Here is a 17,939-nt window from a genome sequence, read left to right on the forward strand (position 1 = left end):
GACCCGGGCCGGGATGTGACAATAGTACTGATGTATGAAAGTGAAATGTTTTAAAGATGTTGTATGGGGTTATAATAGATCTTAAACCTGAGGGGTTACTATGTAATTTACCCTTTTTATATATATACACAGCATTTTTAAAGCATATTGCCCACGTTGGATCAAAATAGTAGTGGATTTGAATGTTTTTGAAATACTCTTACTGTTTTTTGGCATGCGCTAAGAATTTAAATGATTACGAACTTACCCAAAAAACCCTATTGGGCATTCTATGCTCACCCCCCTTTTTTTTAATGTATTTTCAGATGATGTAGGGAAGGCTAGTGTCTCTACTTACCTAGGAAAAGAACCATGTAACATCTAATCACTTGCCTTTTTTCTTGTATAAATTTTCGTTCATGTATAATTTTCATAAAATGACCTAAATATGTTTTTGTAAGAAGCTTGAGGTTTCTTTTGTGAACTTGTTATATTTTTGGGGCTGGATGAGTTGTGTTTTGAGAACCATTATGAAGATTGGTTGTACTCAAATTTGGCTGATTATCTACTACTTAATTTGTATTTTGCATTTTGCATTTTAGATTTTGACACTTTAGAACGTAATCGGCTTTATATTGAAATTTATTTTAGTGTAAATTACATAGTAGCCCCTCAGGTTTGAGGTCTATTGCAATCTTATACAACATCTTTAAAACATTTCACTTTCATACCTCAAGTACTATTTTATTTCAATTTCATACAACCGTTAGATTTTCCATCCATGGATTTGTTAAATGCTGACGTGGCTGCCACATATATGACACGTGGCTGCCAAATATCTGCCACGTGGCAAATAAAATAATTTTTTAATTTTTTTTTTAAAAACCTGAAATTGGAAGAAGAAAAAAAAAAGTGACCGAATCCAGAAGGAGGAAGAAGAAGAAAGAGGAGGAGGAGGAGGAGGAAGAAGAAGAAGAAGAAAAAAAAAAAAAAGGGTCCGAACCCAGAAGAAGGAGGAAGAAGAAGAAAGAGGAGGAGGAGGAGGAGGAAGAAGAAGAAGAAGAAAAAAGAAAAAAAAAAGGGACCGAACCCAGAAAAAGGAGGAAGAAGAAGAAGAGAAGAAGAAAGAGGAGGAGGATGAGGAAGAAGAAGAAGAAGAAGAAGAAAAGAAAAAAAAAAGGGACCGAACCCAGAAGAAGGAGGAAGAAGAAGAAGAGAATAAGAAAGAGGAGGGAGGAGAAAGAAGAAGAAGAAGAAAAAAAAGATAAAAAAAAGAAAGGGGTCCGAACCCAGAAGAAGGAGGAAGAAGAAGAAAGAGGAAGAGGAGAAGGAGGAAGAAGAAGAAGAAGAAAAAAAAAAAAAAAAAAAAGGGACCAAACCCAGAAAAAGAAGGAGGAAGAAGAAGAAGAGAAGAAGAAAGAGGAGGAGGATGAGGAAGAAGAAGAAGAAGAAGAAGAAGAAGAAAAAAAGAAAAAAAAAGGAAAAAAAAAAGGGACCGAACCCAGAAGAAGAAGGAGGAAGAAGAAGAAGAGAAGAAGAAAGAGGAGGAGGAGGGAGAAGAAGAAGAAGAAGAAAAAAAAAAAGGGGTCCGAACCCAGAAGAAGAAGAAAGAGAAAGAGAAGAAGAAGAAAGAGAAGAAGAAAAAAAAAAGGGACGGAACCCAGAAGAAGAAGAAGAGAAGAAGAAAGAGGAGGAGGAGGAGGAAGAAAAAGAAGGAAAAAAAAAAAAAAAAGGGGTCCGAACCCAGAAGAAGAAGAAGAAAGAGAAAGAGAAGAAGAAGAAGAAAGAGAAAGAGAAGAAGAAATGGCAGATATGTTTTTTTTTTTTTAATTAAAAAATTATTTTATTTGCCACGTGGCAGACATTTGGCAGCCACGTGTCATATATGTGGCGGTCACGTCAACATTTAACAGATCCATGGATGGAAAATCTAACGGTTGTATGAAATTGAAATAAAATAGTACTTGAGGTATGAAAGTGAAATGTTTTAAAAATGTTGTATAAGATTGCAATAGACCTCAAACCTAAGGGGCTACTATGTAATTTACCCTTTATTTTATTATATTTTTTTCTTCAGAAAAACGGCATCTTGCTTGTTTTACACTTCAATTTTCTTATAGTTTCCGAACTCAAAAACCCACAAATTTTTTACACAAGTTATTCCTTTATGTCTACCTTGAATTTGAAGTTGTTCACTCTTTAGTTAAACGAGTGTTTTTGGTGAATTTTATGTTACATGTCATTTTCTGCAATTTGTAATACAACAAAAAGCCCTTTATTTTATAGGAAAACTAACGAAAAGTCATCAAAAACGGTAGTTTTAATCACAATGACAAAATAAAGGGTAAAGTGAATAGTACCATGAGTGACTTTTTGTTAGGTCCCTACTCTACATCTTCCACAATTGCACAGAGAGATACTAACAAAACAACAATATCATTTCATTGACTACCTTCTTCTCTTACAAACCACTATCTTATAGCTAACTCTCAATCCCAACTAACTAATAACAGCCTCTTGTACACTTGTCACCACCATATTATGCCATCTGCTATGGCATCCTAACACTTTTAGGCTAAAAATGTCCTTAACGTTAAAAGTGAACAATACCATAAGTGTTTCATTAAGACTTCCTTTTTTTATTTGTTAAAGTTCCACTGATAGTTTTGGTTACTATATTTGTTGAGTTTAAATTTTACTCTGTCAAACTCTTTGGCTAATGACTTATTTACACTCTTAAACTATCATCTTGATCTCTTTATTCCTTTTGATCTCACACCTCAAGTTTTGGGGTGTGACAATATCCCCTTTCTTTCGCCATATTTACCGGAAAACAAATTTTATAGCAAATGCGTTAGCTAAAATTGGTAATCTATATCATGAGTCATGAGTGTAAGGCTTGGTGATACACTCTTCCGTTTTAGTTCTTGCCCGAGGGGCTTCTCTTTGTGAGTTTGTTATATAACTCCTTATCATCTCTAATTACAATCCCTTCTTTAGGATAAGTTTTATCCCATAAGTTATGACAACTAATTTCTGTTTTTGGTAGGACTTTGCACAACTTATCACGATTGTTCATATCATATTTATTGAATATCATTAGTTTAAGATATGTGATCAACAATCGAATCAATAAATGTGTTCTTATGTAGCTTGAAGATTAGTTGAGCAATCCTGTTCTTGTTCATTCAAACCAAGCTTTCCTTTAATTAATTAAAATGCTGAAAACAATTGCCCATCTAATTAAACCAAAAAAGCCACTTGAAATAACTTATAAGTTCATTAACGTCATGAAGAATAAGCATCTCAAATTTAATTAGAGCAAACCGTACCACCTTAATCATTTGATTAATTAATTTCAACGCCACAATTTGTAAAATAATATAGCAGCAGTTCCCCACAAAAAATTTATATATGACTTATATACGAACGCTCAAGTGCTAAACAGTTAGTAAATTAATATAAAACCAACTAAATGTAAAAACAAAATATGAAGCAAAAATACTAGTACATAATTATACTTTTTTCGGAAAACTAAATGCATGATGATAATTTAGTCTAATAACACCTAGTCTTTCAGTTCAAATATCATGAACTTCAATTGTTATTATTATTATTATGTTTTAATAAACGATATTATCCTTACAATATGCTAGAAATAATGTAGTTCAAATTCGTTCTTTTCAATTGTTAATTAAAAGCAAAATAATATACTTGAATCTTATACTATGTCATTCATAGCTATTTTCTCAGCAATCGAACTCTTAACCTATCGATTTTCTGAATTCATTGCATCCTCCCCACCTCAAGAGTTAAGTTTTGTAAGGCATATAATATGCAATTTTTAGAAGACATTTTATTTTGATCATATACCTAGTGATCAAATGATGTCAGTTTGAATACAAGAGGTATCACACCACATATTAATGATATATTAATCCCTTAGAGTTTCGATACCACATAAAGCAACATCATATTTTGTACTCCTGAAATGAGAATTGATTTGAATAACGTGAATGAATTCGACATAGAAGGTAACACTACAAGATTGATCCAAAATTGTGCTAGTAACATTGTTTGCTATCTTTTCTTAAAGAGGAACCTCTCTTTGTATAGGAAGACTTATGCATCTAACTTAAGTATCTAACAAAAAAGAAAAGAAAAAAAAGCATCTACTTTAAATAAGTAGATCTCGGATCCAGTACTCTGCCAAAACAAACAAAATTAGCCACTGATTTTATTTTATTTTTCTTAGAAGATCTTAGATTAATTAAAAAAAAATATTGGCATGAAGATGTTGAAGTTTTAATTTAATAAAATATTTGAACTGATATTATAAATATATTTAATACATAATCCCTGCAAACACGCGAGCCAAATTTCATGGACGTGTTTGTCCTTGGTTGACTCAGACTCCCGCTGTCTTAGGCGGATGATTGCCGTTTGAGACGGCTCCTCACCAGTTTTGGCCACTTCTACTTTTTCCATTAATATTATTAGTCTAAAGCTCAAGTGCAAAAGTCTAACTTACTACAATCAGTTGGTTATAAATGATGTGATCATAAATATAATATTTGACATTAAGAGTAGAAAACGCAAAATTTGTAGTTCAACTGGTTAAGTGCGTGTGCGTTTTTAGGTATAAATTCATGTGTTTGATTCATCTTTCTGATTATCGCTTGTATGTATTTTAAAAATGACTAAAAAAATGAAGAAAAGTTAAGATGTTGTCATATTCGTTACAAGGAAATTAATAGACATTTACAACACGGTACTGCAATAAAAATATGTTATGTCAGTGAGGCTCGCAACAATTAGGTGAACTCATCATAAGTTAACATATATCGTCCTCTTCAACTATATCAGTCGAATTTGAAGTTTTTTTTTTCTGACAAAATGGAAAAAAATATCATTAAAACAAAAACTAGTAAAGTAGTGTTTCCATATTACAAAGAATAAACATAAATACATTCATTGCAAAGTATGTACGTAAAATGTTTATAAACGCTAAAATTCCACTCACTTACAAAGTGATTTAACTAGTCTAACCCGTAAAGGACTTATAGTTCAATCAATTATTCGCATTTAAAATTCTCAATTTGATTTCCCGTCGCTATATCTCTTGTCCAAAAGAAAATTTTAGTCTGGCAAACGTTGGATTAGCCATATTATCATTGACTAAGAAAGCAAGATTTTTTTTAATTTTTTTTTCTTTAAAAATATACGGAATTATTGATAATGCCACTCCACCCACCTTTTTAAAAAAAAACACACACACACACAAGGTCAAGGATAGGTGTTATGGTCAATAAAATATGAAAGCAGTAGTTGAACACTCGATTTATGTTACAACTACATTTTTATAATTTTCATTTCAATAAATATTTTTTATCATAACTTCCTCACAACATTTCTCATACCGAGAAAAAAATAGGAGATTCTCACAAAAGTTAGACTCTTTATATACTTTATGTTACCTTACAATTTAACGTCAATTTTAGTGCCAACATTATAAAATATTGTACCAAAAACATAAAGGGATAGAGAGTGCATGAAGAGTCTCACTTTTGAAATAATCTTATTAATATTTCTAAAACCACTAAGGTTCTAACAACATGTCACTTAAGTATCCCTCATTTTTTTTTTAACGATCGATATTATCTACCCTAAGGAGGTGAGGGAAAAAGCTATTCCTCAAAACCTCATTTCACATCTTTGAAAGGAAAGCTATTTTCCCACTTTATAATTATTGATCTCATTCTCAATTTATATTTATATTTTTCTTTATAAATCTATCAGATATGTTAAGTTGTTAGAATTTGTTCAAAGAAAAAAATATTATGTTGTTAAATAATTAATTCAGAATATTAATTTGTGGAATTTTACTTAAATGTGAAATCCAAATTGATAACCTGAAATTTGGTTAACCTTTTTCTTTCCATCCAACAAAAAAAAAAAAACCTTTTTCTTTTCCAATCAATCCATGAAAATACAAAAATACAAAAATAAAAATACAAAAGAAAAGAAGAAAAATAAAATATTAAAAATTAAAAAGAAAAGAGAAAATGAGGGAAGGTGTAAGGTTTGGGCAAGGTGTCATTATCCCAAAGGAGAGTGTCGGTGGTGTAAGAAGGAGGACTTACAATTACACAACGCATTTCTAGTAATATATGATCTGATTCATTTCCTGCGCTGGACAATTTTCCTTTAAAGTTTTCCATCTTTGATTGAAATCACTCTCTGCTTTTTCCCAACTATTTATTACGCAAGTTCTTTGCTTGATTTTCAAGTGCTCCAATCCATCATTACCCACTTGGGTTTCATCATTCTTCATCTCTCTCCTCTCCCTCTCCTCTCTCTCTCTCTTCATTCAGCAGAGTTAGTGAGAGAGTGTTTTGCAGTGAGTAGGATCTGTGACTCTGAGTGGGAAAGGAGAGTTTTTTTTTATTTTTTTTATTTTTTTTTGTAGAGAGAAAGGGAGAGAGATGGGTGTGGATTTGAGGCAGGTAGTGGCAGGAATACTGACACTGGCAATGTTTGTGATGCTTGGGAACATGATTAAGAGAGACCATTTTGATTCTGTTGAAGTAAGTTCACAAAACCCACCATTAATCTCTCTCCACAGTGCTAAAGATGATCACTTTACTGTTTTTTGTTTGATTTTTAATTGCACAATAATCAAATGTTATGTCATTGTGCAACAGCATTTTATCTGCTTCTGGGGTTTTTTTTTGTTTCATTTGATTTGTTATCTTTGATGGGGTTTCATTGATTTGTTGTAATTGAAGTTTAATCACCTGCAAGTTTCAATCTTTGTTTTTGGGTCACAGTAGATTTGTTGATTTAGATTTAGCCCATTTTGTTAGAAATTGAGAAGCAAAATGGATTCAGAACTTGAGTTTTGTAATTGTCGAAGAAAGATTTCTTGTCAGTGACATTTATGGGATTCCAAAATGGTCAAAACATTTCTAATTTGAAAATTTTGATTTGTTATCCAAAAGATCTCTTTTGTTTCCCCTCTCAACCATTTGGCACACTTCAGTTTTCGGCGTTTTCCCTCTAGAAGAGTTGTGTAGTGTTCAAGTCGCATGCATATTTTTATGCAGATTACATTGTTTATTTTCAGCAAAGAGATTTGAGCATTGATTTACCCGGATATTGTGTGATTTTCTGCTCTTTTGCTTTGTATAGGAGAAATTTCCTGGAGGAGGAGGAAGAGATACCTTAGAAACTTCCAAGTATTCAAAGGAGGGCCTCGTTAGCTTTGCTAAGAAGAATGGCGGGCCTTGGAAAGATGATGGCGAGGAGCTAAAACAGTGTTGGTCTAAGCCATCTGGTAAGTTTTCCTTGTCTTTTGAAATCATTGGTAGTTTCATATACTGTTTATTGCAATGATGTGTTGCCTTGCCTAATTATTTTCATAAATTCTTATCTTCTTACTTGGTTAGCAGATGATGTAGAGCAGACGGAGGGGTACGTCCTGTTCTCATTAACAAATGGCCCTGAATACCATGTTTCACAGGTATTTAATGAACAGTTGATTTCGTTGATAGAGTTATTTATTTGGGTCCCTGAAACTGATATAACATTTCCTAAATATAAACTCTCAAAATTTCTATAAATCCAGTCATTTCATCCTTTTATCAATTGTTAGAGTATGCTACGTTATATGTTCATCTCTGTTCTCTATTATGTCTATTTCCCGGAAATCTTTAGTATTGATTCTCTAACATTCTCTGCGTAGAGTGTTCATAACTTCATTTACATCAGACTTATGATCAGACACGTGTATTGCTACTTTATGGAATGATGAAAATCCTGGGTCTTTTTTTTTAAAGATTTTCTGGTGTACATTCTTAAATTAGCCATTTGATCTGTAAACCAATTCGCTATTCTCTCATTAATCTGTACCTTGGCACTCTTCAGGTCGCGGATGCTGTTGTTGTGGCAAGGTATCTTGGGGCAACTCTTGTACTTCCTGATATTAGAGGGACCAACCCAGGGGATGAGAGGTCAGTCGCTAATGCTCCATTAAAAGCATGTTTTCTTCGATTGTTTATAGTTGAAGAATAAGTAATACTCCTTCCCGTGTTGCTGCGGTGTTACTCTATCTGCACTTTGCTGATATCTTCTCTACTAATACCATAAACGAATTGGTTCGATTTAGATAAAAGATTTTGGCAGCCAACTAATTTAACTGAAATTCCAGGAACTTTGATGAGATTTATGATGCCGAGAAGTTTATAAGTAGCCTGGATGGTGTGGTCAGAGTAGTAAAAGAACGACCCGGTAAATTATCCACAAGGAATCTTGCCGCTGTTAAGGTTCCCAATCGGCTTACAGAAGATTACATTGTTGAACATGTGGAACCAATTTATAGATCGAAGGGCAACATAAGGCTGGCTACTTACTTTCCTTCGGTTAATATGAAGAAGACAGAAGGAAAGAGTTCTAGCGATTCAGTTGCATGTTTGGGGATGTTCGGAACATTAGAGTTGCAACAAGAGATTAGTGAAGTGGTCGAATCAATGGTTGAGCGTCTGAAAACTTTGAGCCGCAAGTCAGATGGCCAATTTGTAGCAGTGGACTTGAGGGTTGACATATTGGAGAAGAAAGGCTGCCAAGGAGGAGATGAAACCGGAACAAAAAGTTGCTATAACGCACAAGAGATTGCTTTATTCCTGAGGAAACTTGGATTCGCAAAGGATACCACAATCTATCTGACCGAATCAAAATGGGACAGCAGTCTTGATGCTCTTAAAGACATCTTCCCGAAAACTTATATAAAGGTGCATGCTTCTTCTGTTATGCCTTATATTTTACTTTGTTTCAGTTACTCCCGAAACCCATACCATTGCTATTTCAGATGTAGTTTTTGTACTTAAATGAGTCCGGAATTCATTGCAGGATGGCATTATCCCAGCAGACAAGAAGTCAAAGTACCTGGGTTCCGAGGGGTCTGAATTCGAGAAGATCATTGACTTCTACGTGTGTGCGCAAAGTGATGTATTTGTACCAGCCATTTCAGGCTTGTTCTATGCAAATGTGGCAGGTAAGAGAATTGCTTCCAGTAAAACTCAAATACTTGTCCCAGCTGACATCCCCGACGCCTCTGCATCTGCCTCCAAATTCATGACACATTATGTCTCGAAGAAGAACCATTTGGCTTATTCATGCTACTGTTAATGTCCCTCCGTGAGAAGAAACCAGGGAAGAAGAAAGGCGTGGCAGATGCATCGAAGCCTTCAAAGAGGGTGTTAGCTCAATCGAGATTTATATGGTCACGCAGATTGGACAGGCTAGTTTGTATAATAATGTATACTTAATCTGGGTTACAAGAAACCTTAAACAGAAATTTGTCTGTTAAAAATGATGTTTTGAAGACACTGTTTGATAGGGCAGGAAGTTTTGAACCTTTAAATGGTTCATATCATGTGTTTGATTTTATATTCCATAACATTTTTCCTATATTCATTGTAATATTGTTATCACATCGTATACAATTTTGCGTCTCTCATCGCTTGTTTGTGACATCTAAGAATCTCACTATTAAAGTATGGACATGTACACAATTGGGGCTAGTAAAAGATTGATTAGGGAAACGATTTTCACACTGCTTTTTCCGTCTATTGTTGACAGTTGATCATTCGTTGAATCCAAAAGCCGTAACCAAAGAAGAGAGTGGGAACGGAAAACAAAAGACGGCGGAAATCATTTTCCGTTAAAGTAAGGTTTTTAAAATCACATTTTGGGATCACATGCATGATGCCCTAAAGTAAGGTTTCGTGATTTAAAGAATTTAAAAATAAAAAAAAAACATTTTCGGCAAGATTTTTATTGAGGTTTTTTTTTTTTCTTCTTTTTTTTTGTTTGGAAGAAGATACGATAGCAGTTTTATTCATAATATTAATGAAGCATACAATCATGTAGGAGAGCATCCTGAATGGTAACCGCAGGCACCTCAAACCAAAGACTAGGAATAGTAGAACTTAAGGCTAATTTAGTTGTACTATGCATCGTAACATTGACGAATCTACGTATATGATTTACTTTCACTGTAGCAAAACTCTGACATCCTCAATTAATAAACTAGTAGTAGAAACGCCACAATGGGGACCATGCAGTGCTTGGACCACTTGTAAGGCATCGCTCTCCAGAATGACTAGCCTCCAATGCCATTGTGCAACTTGGTGCAAACTTGCACGAGCTGCTAGAATCTCCACAGTATAAGGGTCGATCGCATGAGGAATTTTACAAATGAAACCTCCAACATAAGTACCAGCTTCGTCATGAAAAACCACACCGATACCCCCACTCTTTGAATATGAACAAAAGGAAGCATCGACATTAATCATAATCCATTTTGGCGGTGGCGAAGACCACCGAGAAGGAGAAAGCAGGGGGCAAGGAGCAGTTTGGGGTTGTGCAGACACAAAATCGGATAGGAAAAGGCCCGCCAATCTACTCACCACAATGGGGTTCTCTTGCTTATCATCCCGAAGAAGGGAATTCCTAGCACGCCAAATAGAATGGACAAGGACAAGAAGAAGATCAAATTGACCATGCTTGAGGACAGCAACACGGCAACTAAACCACTCCAAGAAGCAAGAGAAAGAAAAGCGTAGTGGTCCAAGCTCAATGTTGGCGGACGAACAACCGGCTCTTGCAAATGGACATTCAGTAAACATGTGTAATGCGCCGACTCCGAAGATAAAATACAAATGTCATCCACCGCAATACCCTTAATGAGGTCCATTGTTTGCACTTTATCCTAACTATGTATTTCCTTCTTCGTTAATGAATATCGTACTTGAACTAAAAAATAAAAAAATAACCGTCAACAATAAATTATGTGGTTTACAAATTTAACATTATCCGTATAAAAATATTAAAATTTAATAATGTGTCACGTATTATCTTCCACTTAGTCTGTCTTTGACAGAATGGTATACCCTACTCCCACGAGCTCCTTCTGAAACTTGTCTACCATTTTAGCTGTAAATTCCAAACCGTAAAATACCAAAACAACCCTCCCAAACCAATTGGATTGTAGAAAATGAAATGTCATCTTGTTGGGAAGTGGTCATTCTTACCAAGATTTCAGATGAAAATGATTTTTGCATGTTTATGTTTATTTCTGACAATTAATTTTTATTTTTTCAAACGACAAATTTTGTTAAATTAGATATTAGATTAGTTATCGACGTTGTTCGAATCCACGTCGTCTTATAAGAGCTCAAATCCTTTCCATCACTATAATAAAATGCCACTTCCGACATTCAATTTCTTTTATTTTTATATATTCTCTGAAATCACTTTTCTTTTCAAGTTTATCCATTCCACGGAAGAAAACGAATGACAAAATGGTTAAATATTGAAATACAACAACAAAATGGTGAGATTGAGAGATAAATATAATGAAATGAAAGACAAACACATGTGAGCCGTCTTAGCTCAGCTGGTAGAGCGCGTGGCTTTTAACCACGTGGTCGTGGGTTCGATTCCCACAGACGGCGTTAAGTATTTGTTTTTGTATGAGTTGGGAACGGAGCCCAGAGTTGAACCGTGAGCCTTCCGGGTCGAGTCGAACTAGATTTGGCCTAGCTCCTGGGATTTTTGGGTCCATAATTAAGAATATTATTCACATTAACTATTTTTTTTTGTTTTTTTTTAAAAAGATCAGCTAGTAACTTTACCACAGTAATTCATTTTTTTCGGGAGTTGAGAACTATATTACTTTACTGTTCATAATTTTATTTTGTGATAGAAGATTTTATTTTCATCATCTTTTAGTCGACAAAGAGAGTTTTATTAATATGTAATTTATATTTTAACAAAGCTTTCTTCTATTTGAAGTACGTCGAGAATTTCATAAAAATCCAAGTGTTTGCACCAATTAGGAAATGCATTTAAAAAATAATTTTGTTTGAAGCATAAAAGTGTTTTTATTAGAACTTCGAAAATTTCAACAATTTTTTTTTTTAGAAGCACTTCAAGTAATTTTATTTATTCAAAATATTTTTAAATTTTCTACCAAACATAATCGACTTTTTAATGATCTAAAAGCGCTTTAAAAGCACTTGCAGATATAACTTATATTTAAATTTAATTATTTTTTCATTTAAACACAAAACCTACTGTAGTAATGAGTAAATCTGAGTTTAATTTTTTTTTGGATTGTCCTTACCATAATATGAATTCCTTCTTCTGATTCCAGGGGAAGGAACAAACACTTTTTGCATCACATCTTTGTTGTCGGGGCTTATAAAATTGGAGGAATGTGTCCGGTTTTTTTTTTATCGAAGGGTTGAATATCAGAGTGCAGAACAAATAAGACTAACAAAATAATAAGAATTTTATTAAATTAACTGAGAATGCTGAAACGGCTACAAACCCTAAGAGACTACATTGTAAATGAATTTATTCTCAAACTAAATTACAAACTCTATTTATAGAGCAATGAACCTAAGAAATCCTAATGCGTAAATGCCAAAAATACCCTACTACAAAATCAAATCAAATCTCTAATTAATTTCCTAAATAAACCTAATAAGTTCCAACACCCCCCGTCAAACTCATGGCGGTACACGTCATGAGTTTGCCAACAAGCAAATGTGGATGCAAGCTCCATTAGGTGGACAAGACAAGACAAGCTTTGTTAGGCAGACACGACAAGGCAAGCGATTCAAGCGAACAAATGAACAATCCATTCCAGCAATCAACAAATTCTGGAGGATTAGGCTAAAGACAGGTTCTAGGTGCAGCGGCAGTGGATGCAAGCGAGGTGGGGCGAGTCGAACTGGTGCAGATGAAGTGGATCTTGTACTGCTGCAGGAGTGGTCCAGGCGGGCCTGGATGCGGTGATGTAGTGGTGGGTGACTGGATGGCTTGGCGGCTGCGAGACGACGGCAAGGGATCTGGGTGCAAGAAGGGCTTCGACGAAAGTTGCAGAGATGGGAGTTGTGTGACTTCCGAGCAAACATATTCAATTTTTTTTTTCAAAACTAAACCTACGACAATCTAAACAACGAACAAGACAGACAAACAAACTGATATGAATCAAGGGCAGATTAAATCCCGAAGGATCAAACCTACTCTGATACCAAGTTGAATATCAGAGTGCAGAACGAACAAAACTAACAAAATAATAAGAATTTTATTAAACTAACTGAGAATGCCGAAACGGTTACAAAACCCTAAGAGACTACATTGTGAATGAATTTATTCTCAAACTAAATTACAAGCTCTATTTATCGAGTAATAAACCTAAGAAACCCTAATGCGTAAATACCAAAAATACCCTACTACAAAATCAAATCAAATCTCTAATTAATTTCCTAAATAAACCTAATAAATTCCAACATTTCCCGGTGAAGGGAGTGGTGGGAAGAGGGATTTGCAGAGGTTGGAAGTTGTGACCAAGAATGAAAAAAGGCGAATTTGAGATCAAAGATCTTGGAAAAATTCGATACTGCCTCAATCTGGAGATTGTACAATGTTTTGACGATATTCTGGTACAGTAGTTGAACTATACCGAGAAGGTGTTGCGTCACTTTAATGAAGATAGATCAAAGCCTTCGAGTACTGTCAAGCTCCATACCTGAATTGGTAGAAAAATCGAAACTAGATCTGGCACGCAAATAAAAGTAAAAATAAATACGAAAAACAAATTTCTCTTGTACAAATAACTCCAAAATCCTTACAGGGTGTACAGGATAAATTAAAATCCTTAAAAGTCTTAAATCCCTCGTCTAGCACAACCTCAGCTCGTCTATCACATTTCTTGCCAAATAACTCATTTGTAAAATAAAAGGTGAGGGGTGAGCAACAACCACTATCGCCCATTGAGTAGAATATGTAATATGCTAGTCAAGCAATGTCGTGTTTCACACGCTAGGAAGTATGAGAATAATATCAAAACCTTTAGCCATGTAATTCCATATCACATCATCCCTTTATGTATTCATTAGATCCTTCATCAAATTTAACTCACCACGTGACCCCTAATATCCATTCCACCCTAATATCCCCATGTGCAGTTTACATTTATCCCTTGGATTAATGCAACACTAGAGTTCCCATGCTCCATGAACATCTCAAACAATTCCACCTAGAATGTATATATATCCCATCATAAACATTTCAACAATTCTAACATGCTTGATTTAAAATAGATAGATATTTGTAAATAGATGAAAACCCACGATAGCTTGTGCGTTTTGTTTAAACAAAAAAAAGATTTTGAAACACATTACATAAACTCCCCACCTCGATCGATAGCTAGAATCTCAGCAAGAAAAGTCCACTGACAATCTCCACACAACCAACACTGACCCTAAACTTTCTTTATTTTCTCTCTCTCTCTAAATATAAATATATACTTATATATAGACACACAAATATATATATAGATTGTAACTAACACTTTGCATGCAAACTACGTGCAACGTAGATAAAAGAAGGGAAAAGGTCGAGGAAATGTAAATGAAATGGAGAAGTGGCAGAAGGTATTTATATAAGACAGGAGTCAACAATTATAGCAGGAGGTGTCCAATATCATTTGATAATAAGGTATGAGAGATTGACACTTGTTAGGGCAGTAGTTTTGGCTGCCAAGTGGATACGTAGGTGTCACTTAAAGAGGATGAATGGTACACACAGAGCAACCTCAAGCTCCAATGTAATGACTGTGCAAATAAGATTGGAATGAATGATTGGATGGTTAATATGGTGGTGCACCTAAGAAGTGGACATTGGGTATATGAACAACCTCAAACAACATTGATCTTGATCACCACGTCTTGTATGCAGGAGGATGTGTGCTAACCTAATGCATGGAACAAAAGATATCTATACTACTATGGTTTATTATACACACTCACACACACACACACACACACACACACACACACACACACACACACACAGAGGCATAAATACGTATACAATACATAGAAAATAACAAACATGAAACAAAAGATATTTAAAATATCATATATATTTTTTTAATACGGGTCTCACAAGTACTCCTATGGTTGTCTAAATGCTAGATGCAAAACGAGACCCTCTTCGTCTTAAAGACGATGAGAAAGAGTATTGGAGCTTGAAGTAACATATCTGAGTGCAATTGGCACTTTTTTGTACTTAGCTCACCTAATATCTCCTTCCCCGTTAATCTCTTGGCAAGACATAACAATGCACCAACACGCTGACACTATAATGGTGTTAATGACATCCTTCATTACCTCAAAGTTACTACAAGTTTGGGCTTATTCAGTCCCTATTCATCTCAGAATAGATCATACCCCATTAGTCTTCAGAATGATATTTGCCTTGTTGATTATGTTGGTGTAGGTTATTTATCTGATCCACAAAAGGCACATTCTCAAATGGGTTATATCTTTACTATTAGAGATACCTCAATATCTTGGAGATCAACTATATAAACCTTAGTTTCAACTACTTCGAACCATACTGAAATTCTCGCCCTTCACGAAGCCATGTGCAAATGCTTCTGGATGACATACGTTATTGAGCATATTTGAAGAACTTGTTGACTTTCTTCTGTCATTGATGTCTCTGTTAGGTTGTCGTACTACAACAGTCCTGATAACGAACTACGAAGACAACGCCGTCTGTATCGACCGTATCAAGAAATGACTCGTCAAAGGACATCAAGCATATTGTGTCAAAGTTTTTCTTCTCACATTAGCAACAAGAGCATTAGAAGATTGAAGCCGACCTCTTCACAAAATCATAGTCAAAGCCTACTTTTCAAAAGCTTGTTCAAGGAATTGGAATGCGTAAATTGTCTGATTTACAATGCCTATAGTTCTCATTTGAAAGTTTTGTCAACTCATGGGGAGTATCCTGAGAAATACTTATTTAAACTTAATGTACTATTTTCCTACCATCATAATCTTTTTATCCCATTGAGTTTTTGTTGCCTAACAATGTTTTGATGAGGCACATACTCTGGGTTGGTCATACCCTTATGTGTGTTTTACTTAGGAACTCACTTTTCTCCTCAGCCTACGAGTTTTGTCCCACCTCAGATTTACCATAGCCAAGTTTTGTGAAGTTTATCCCTATGTACATTCTTCCTTATTTTGAAACTCACATTTGCTACTTGAGCCAACTAGACAAGTAGACTTCATCAATTGCTTCTACATCATCCGTGAAGATCTGATACGGTATTCACTTGAGTATTTACACACTTAGTTTTGTAGTTTGAATTATATGGCATATGTGTTATTGTGTAAATCCTAGTGTATTGTATTTAGGATTCTTATGTAATCTAGAAGATCTTAGGCTTTCTTACTCGTAGCTCAAATAAACCCATTATGTTTACTATAAATCAAGGCACAAAGTAGGGGGAAAGGGCACACCCAGAATTTCCCTACAACGATCTTTTCTCTCTCTTTGTCACCACACCGTTTCTATCTCCAATTTAATTTAGGTCCCAAACTTTCGTATTATTCTTTCTAGAAGGCGTTAGATTTTCCCTTTTTTAATTGGGATTCTGTTGGGTTAGTAAATTATGACAAATTTGACATATCGACAGAAAATAGGTAAGTTAAGAGTCTCGTTTTATTGGTCACCTAGTGACTAAGAATATACGACTGAAATCAAACGGCGGGTGACTATGCATTCTTCGATCACTAGGTGACTATGAGAACATTTTTGGATAAATTAATTAGCTGAATTGTAGTAATATCTTTAGATTATAGGAAAAATAATGAAAAAAGCTTCAAATCTTTACATTTTAATAAAAAATCACCCACTAACTTTATTTTAATAATAAAGACAAAAGACTAAAAAAAAAAAAAAAAAACTTAACAAAGCCACTTGCACTGGGCGTGTACCCCCACCACCCCTTAAAAAAAAACCAAATTCAAACAGTCCATTTTTTTCTTCTACCTTTTGTCCAATCGTCAGCTACATTTTTTTGTTTTTTGTTTTTTTGCATAGAATAAGAAAAATACTTCGAATTGAATTACATTCTCCTGTTTTATTTTTGTGGTGTTGTTTTCTAATAGTAGTCATGATAACGAGAAACTTTTTAATGTGCCCAGAACACGGGATGGTACACTCCATACAGGTTGCGAGATTCTTATGTTAAAAAATTAATAACATAAAAAATAAAAATTTCCACCCCACTTATATAATAACACGTGGTATACCATTTGTGTTACGAACACAAGGAAAAATTTCTCTAAGATGACACCCAAGCTCAAGAAATTGGATGGAGATCTACATTTATTATTGTAGATATATGAAAAAAGTGAGGAAATTTTAATTTGGTAATTGAAAACGGCTTTTTAAATATAATTACTGAGAATGGAATCTTCTCAAGGTTTTGATCTAAAGAGTCACTTATGGGTTCATCGTTTTCGACGCAATAAATGCTTTTACAGGACCAAAAATGGTCTAAGTTTCAAACCTTAGGAAACTGAACCAAGAATTAAACACTATTTATAAAACTTCACCAATAAGTAGACACTATTAATGAAACTCGACCAATAAGTAGACACTATTTATAAAATAGGATCAATAAGTTTACACTATTTATGAAACGAAAACAAGAATTAGACATTTTTTCAAAAACTAAACCAATGGGTGGAAACTATCTATAAAGCTGTATTATACACTATTTATGAAACTGGAGTAAGAACTACATAATATTTATGAAATATGACCAATAACTAGACACTATTTATGAAAGTGGACCAATTACTAGACACTATTTATGAAACCGAACCAAGAAAGAGATACTATTAATGAAACTGTACCATATACTATACATTATTTATGAAACTGGACCCAATAAATAGACATTATTTATGAAACATGATCAAGAACTAAACACTACTTATGAAAGTGGACAAAAAACTAAGCACTATTTATGAAATTAGACAAATAAATAGTATAATACTGTTTAGTTTCATAAATAGTTTCAA

At 34.3% G+C, this 17,939-nt stretch overlaps 1 protein-coding gene and 1 non-coding gene across 2 annotated transcripts; both read left to right on the forward strand.

Annotated features, from left to right (window-relative positions):
- The first annotated feature begins 6,100 nt into the window (after positions 1-6,100).
- Positions 6,101-9,497, forward strand: LOC126611385 (protein MANNAN SYNTHESIS-RELATED 1-like). Its single transcript, XM_050279621.1, has 6 exons — positions 6,101-6,566; positions 7,171-7,315; positions 7,431-7,501; positions 7,906-7,991; positions 8,189-8,768; positions 8,887-9,497. Exons 1-6 carry the CDS (start codon positions 6,465-6,467, stop codon positions 9,163-9,165), a joined length of 1,263 nt encoding a protein of 420 aa, XP_050135578.1. The 5' UTR covers positions 6,101-6,464; the 3' UTR covers positions 9,166-9,497.
- Positions 9,498-11,422: 1,925 nt separating this feature from the next.
- On the forward strand, positions 11,423-11,495 carry TRNAK-UUU (transfer RNA lysine (anticodon UUU)). Its single transcript has one exon. It is a non-coding gene; the product is annotated as a tRNA-Lys (tRNA).
- The last annotated feature ends 6,444 nt before the right edge of the window (positions 11,496-17,939 follow it).

Source organism: Malus sylvestris, chromosome 17, assembly GCF_916048215.2.
Source record: "Malus sylvestris chromosome 17, drMalSylv7.2, whole genome shotgun sequence".
Classification (NCBI taxonomy): Eukaryota; Viridiplantae; Streptophyta; class Magnoliopsida; order Rosales; family Rosaceae; genus Malus; species Malus sylvestris.

Excerpts from the sequence above, each read along its gene's own strand:
- LOC126611385 (XM_050279621.1), top strand. The coding sequence starts at position 6,465 with ATGGGTGTGGATTTGAGGCAGGTAGTGGCAGGAATACTGACACTGGCA. Across the intron at positions 7,316-7,430 it reads GTGTTGGTCTAAGCCATCTG|ATGATGTAGAGCAGACGGAG; the intron begins GTAAGTTTTCCT and ends CTTGGTTAGCAG. Across the intron at positions 7,992-8,188 it reads ACCAACCCAGGGGATGAGAG|GAACTTTGATGAGATTTATG; the intron begins GTCAGTCGCTAA and ends CTGAAATTCCAG.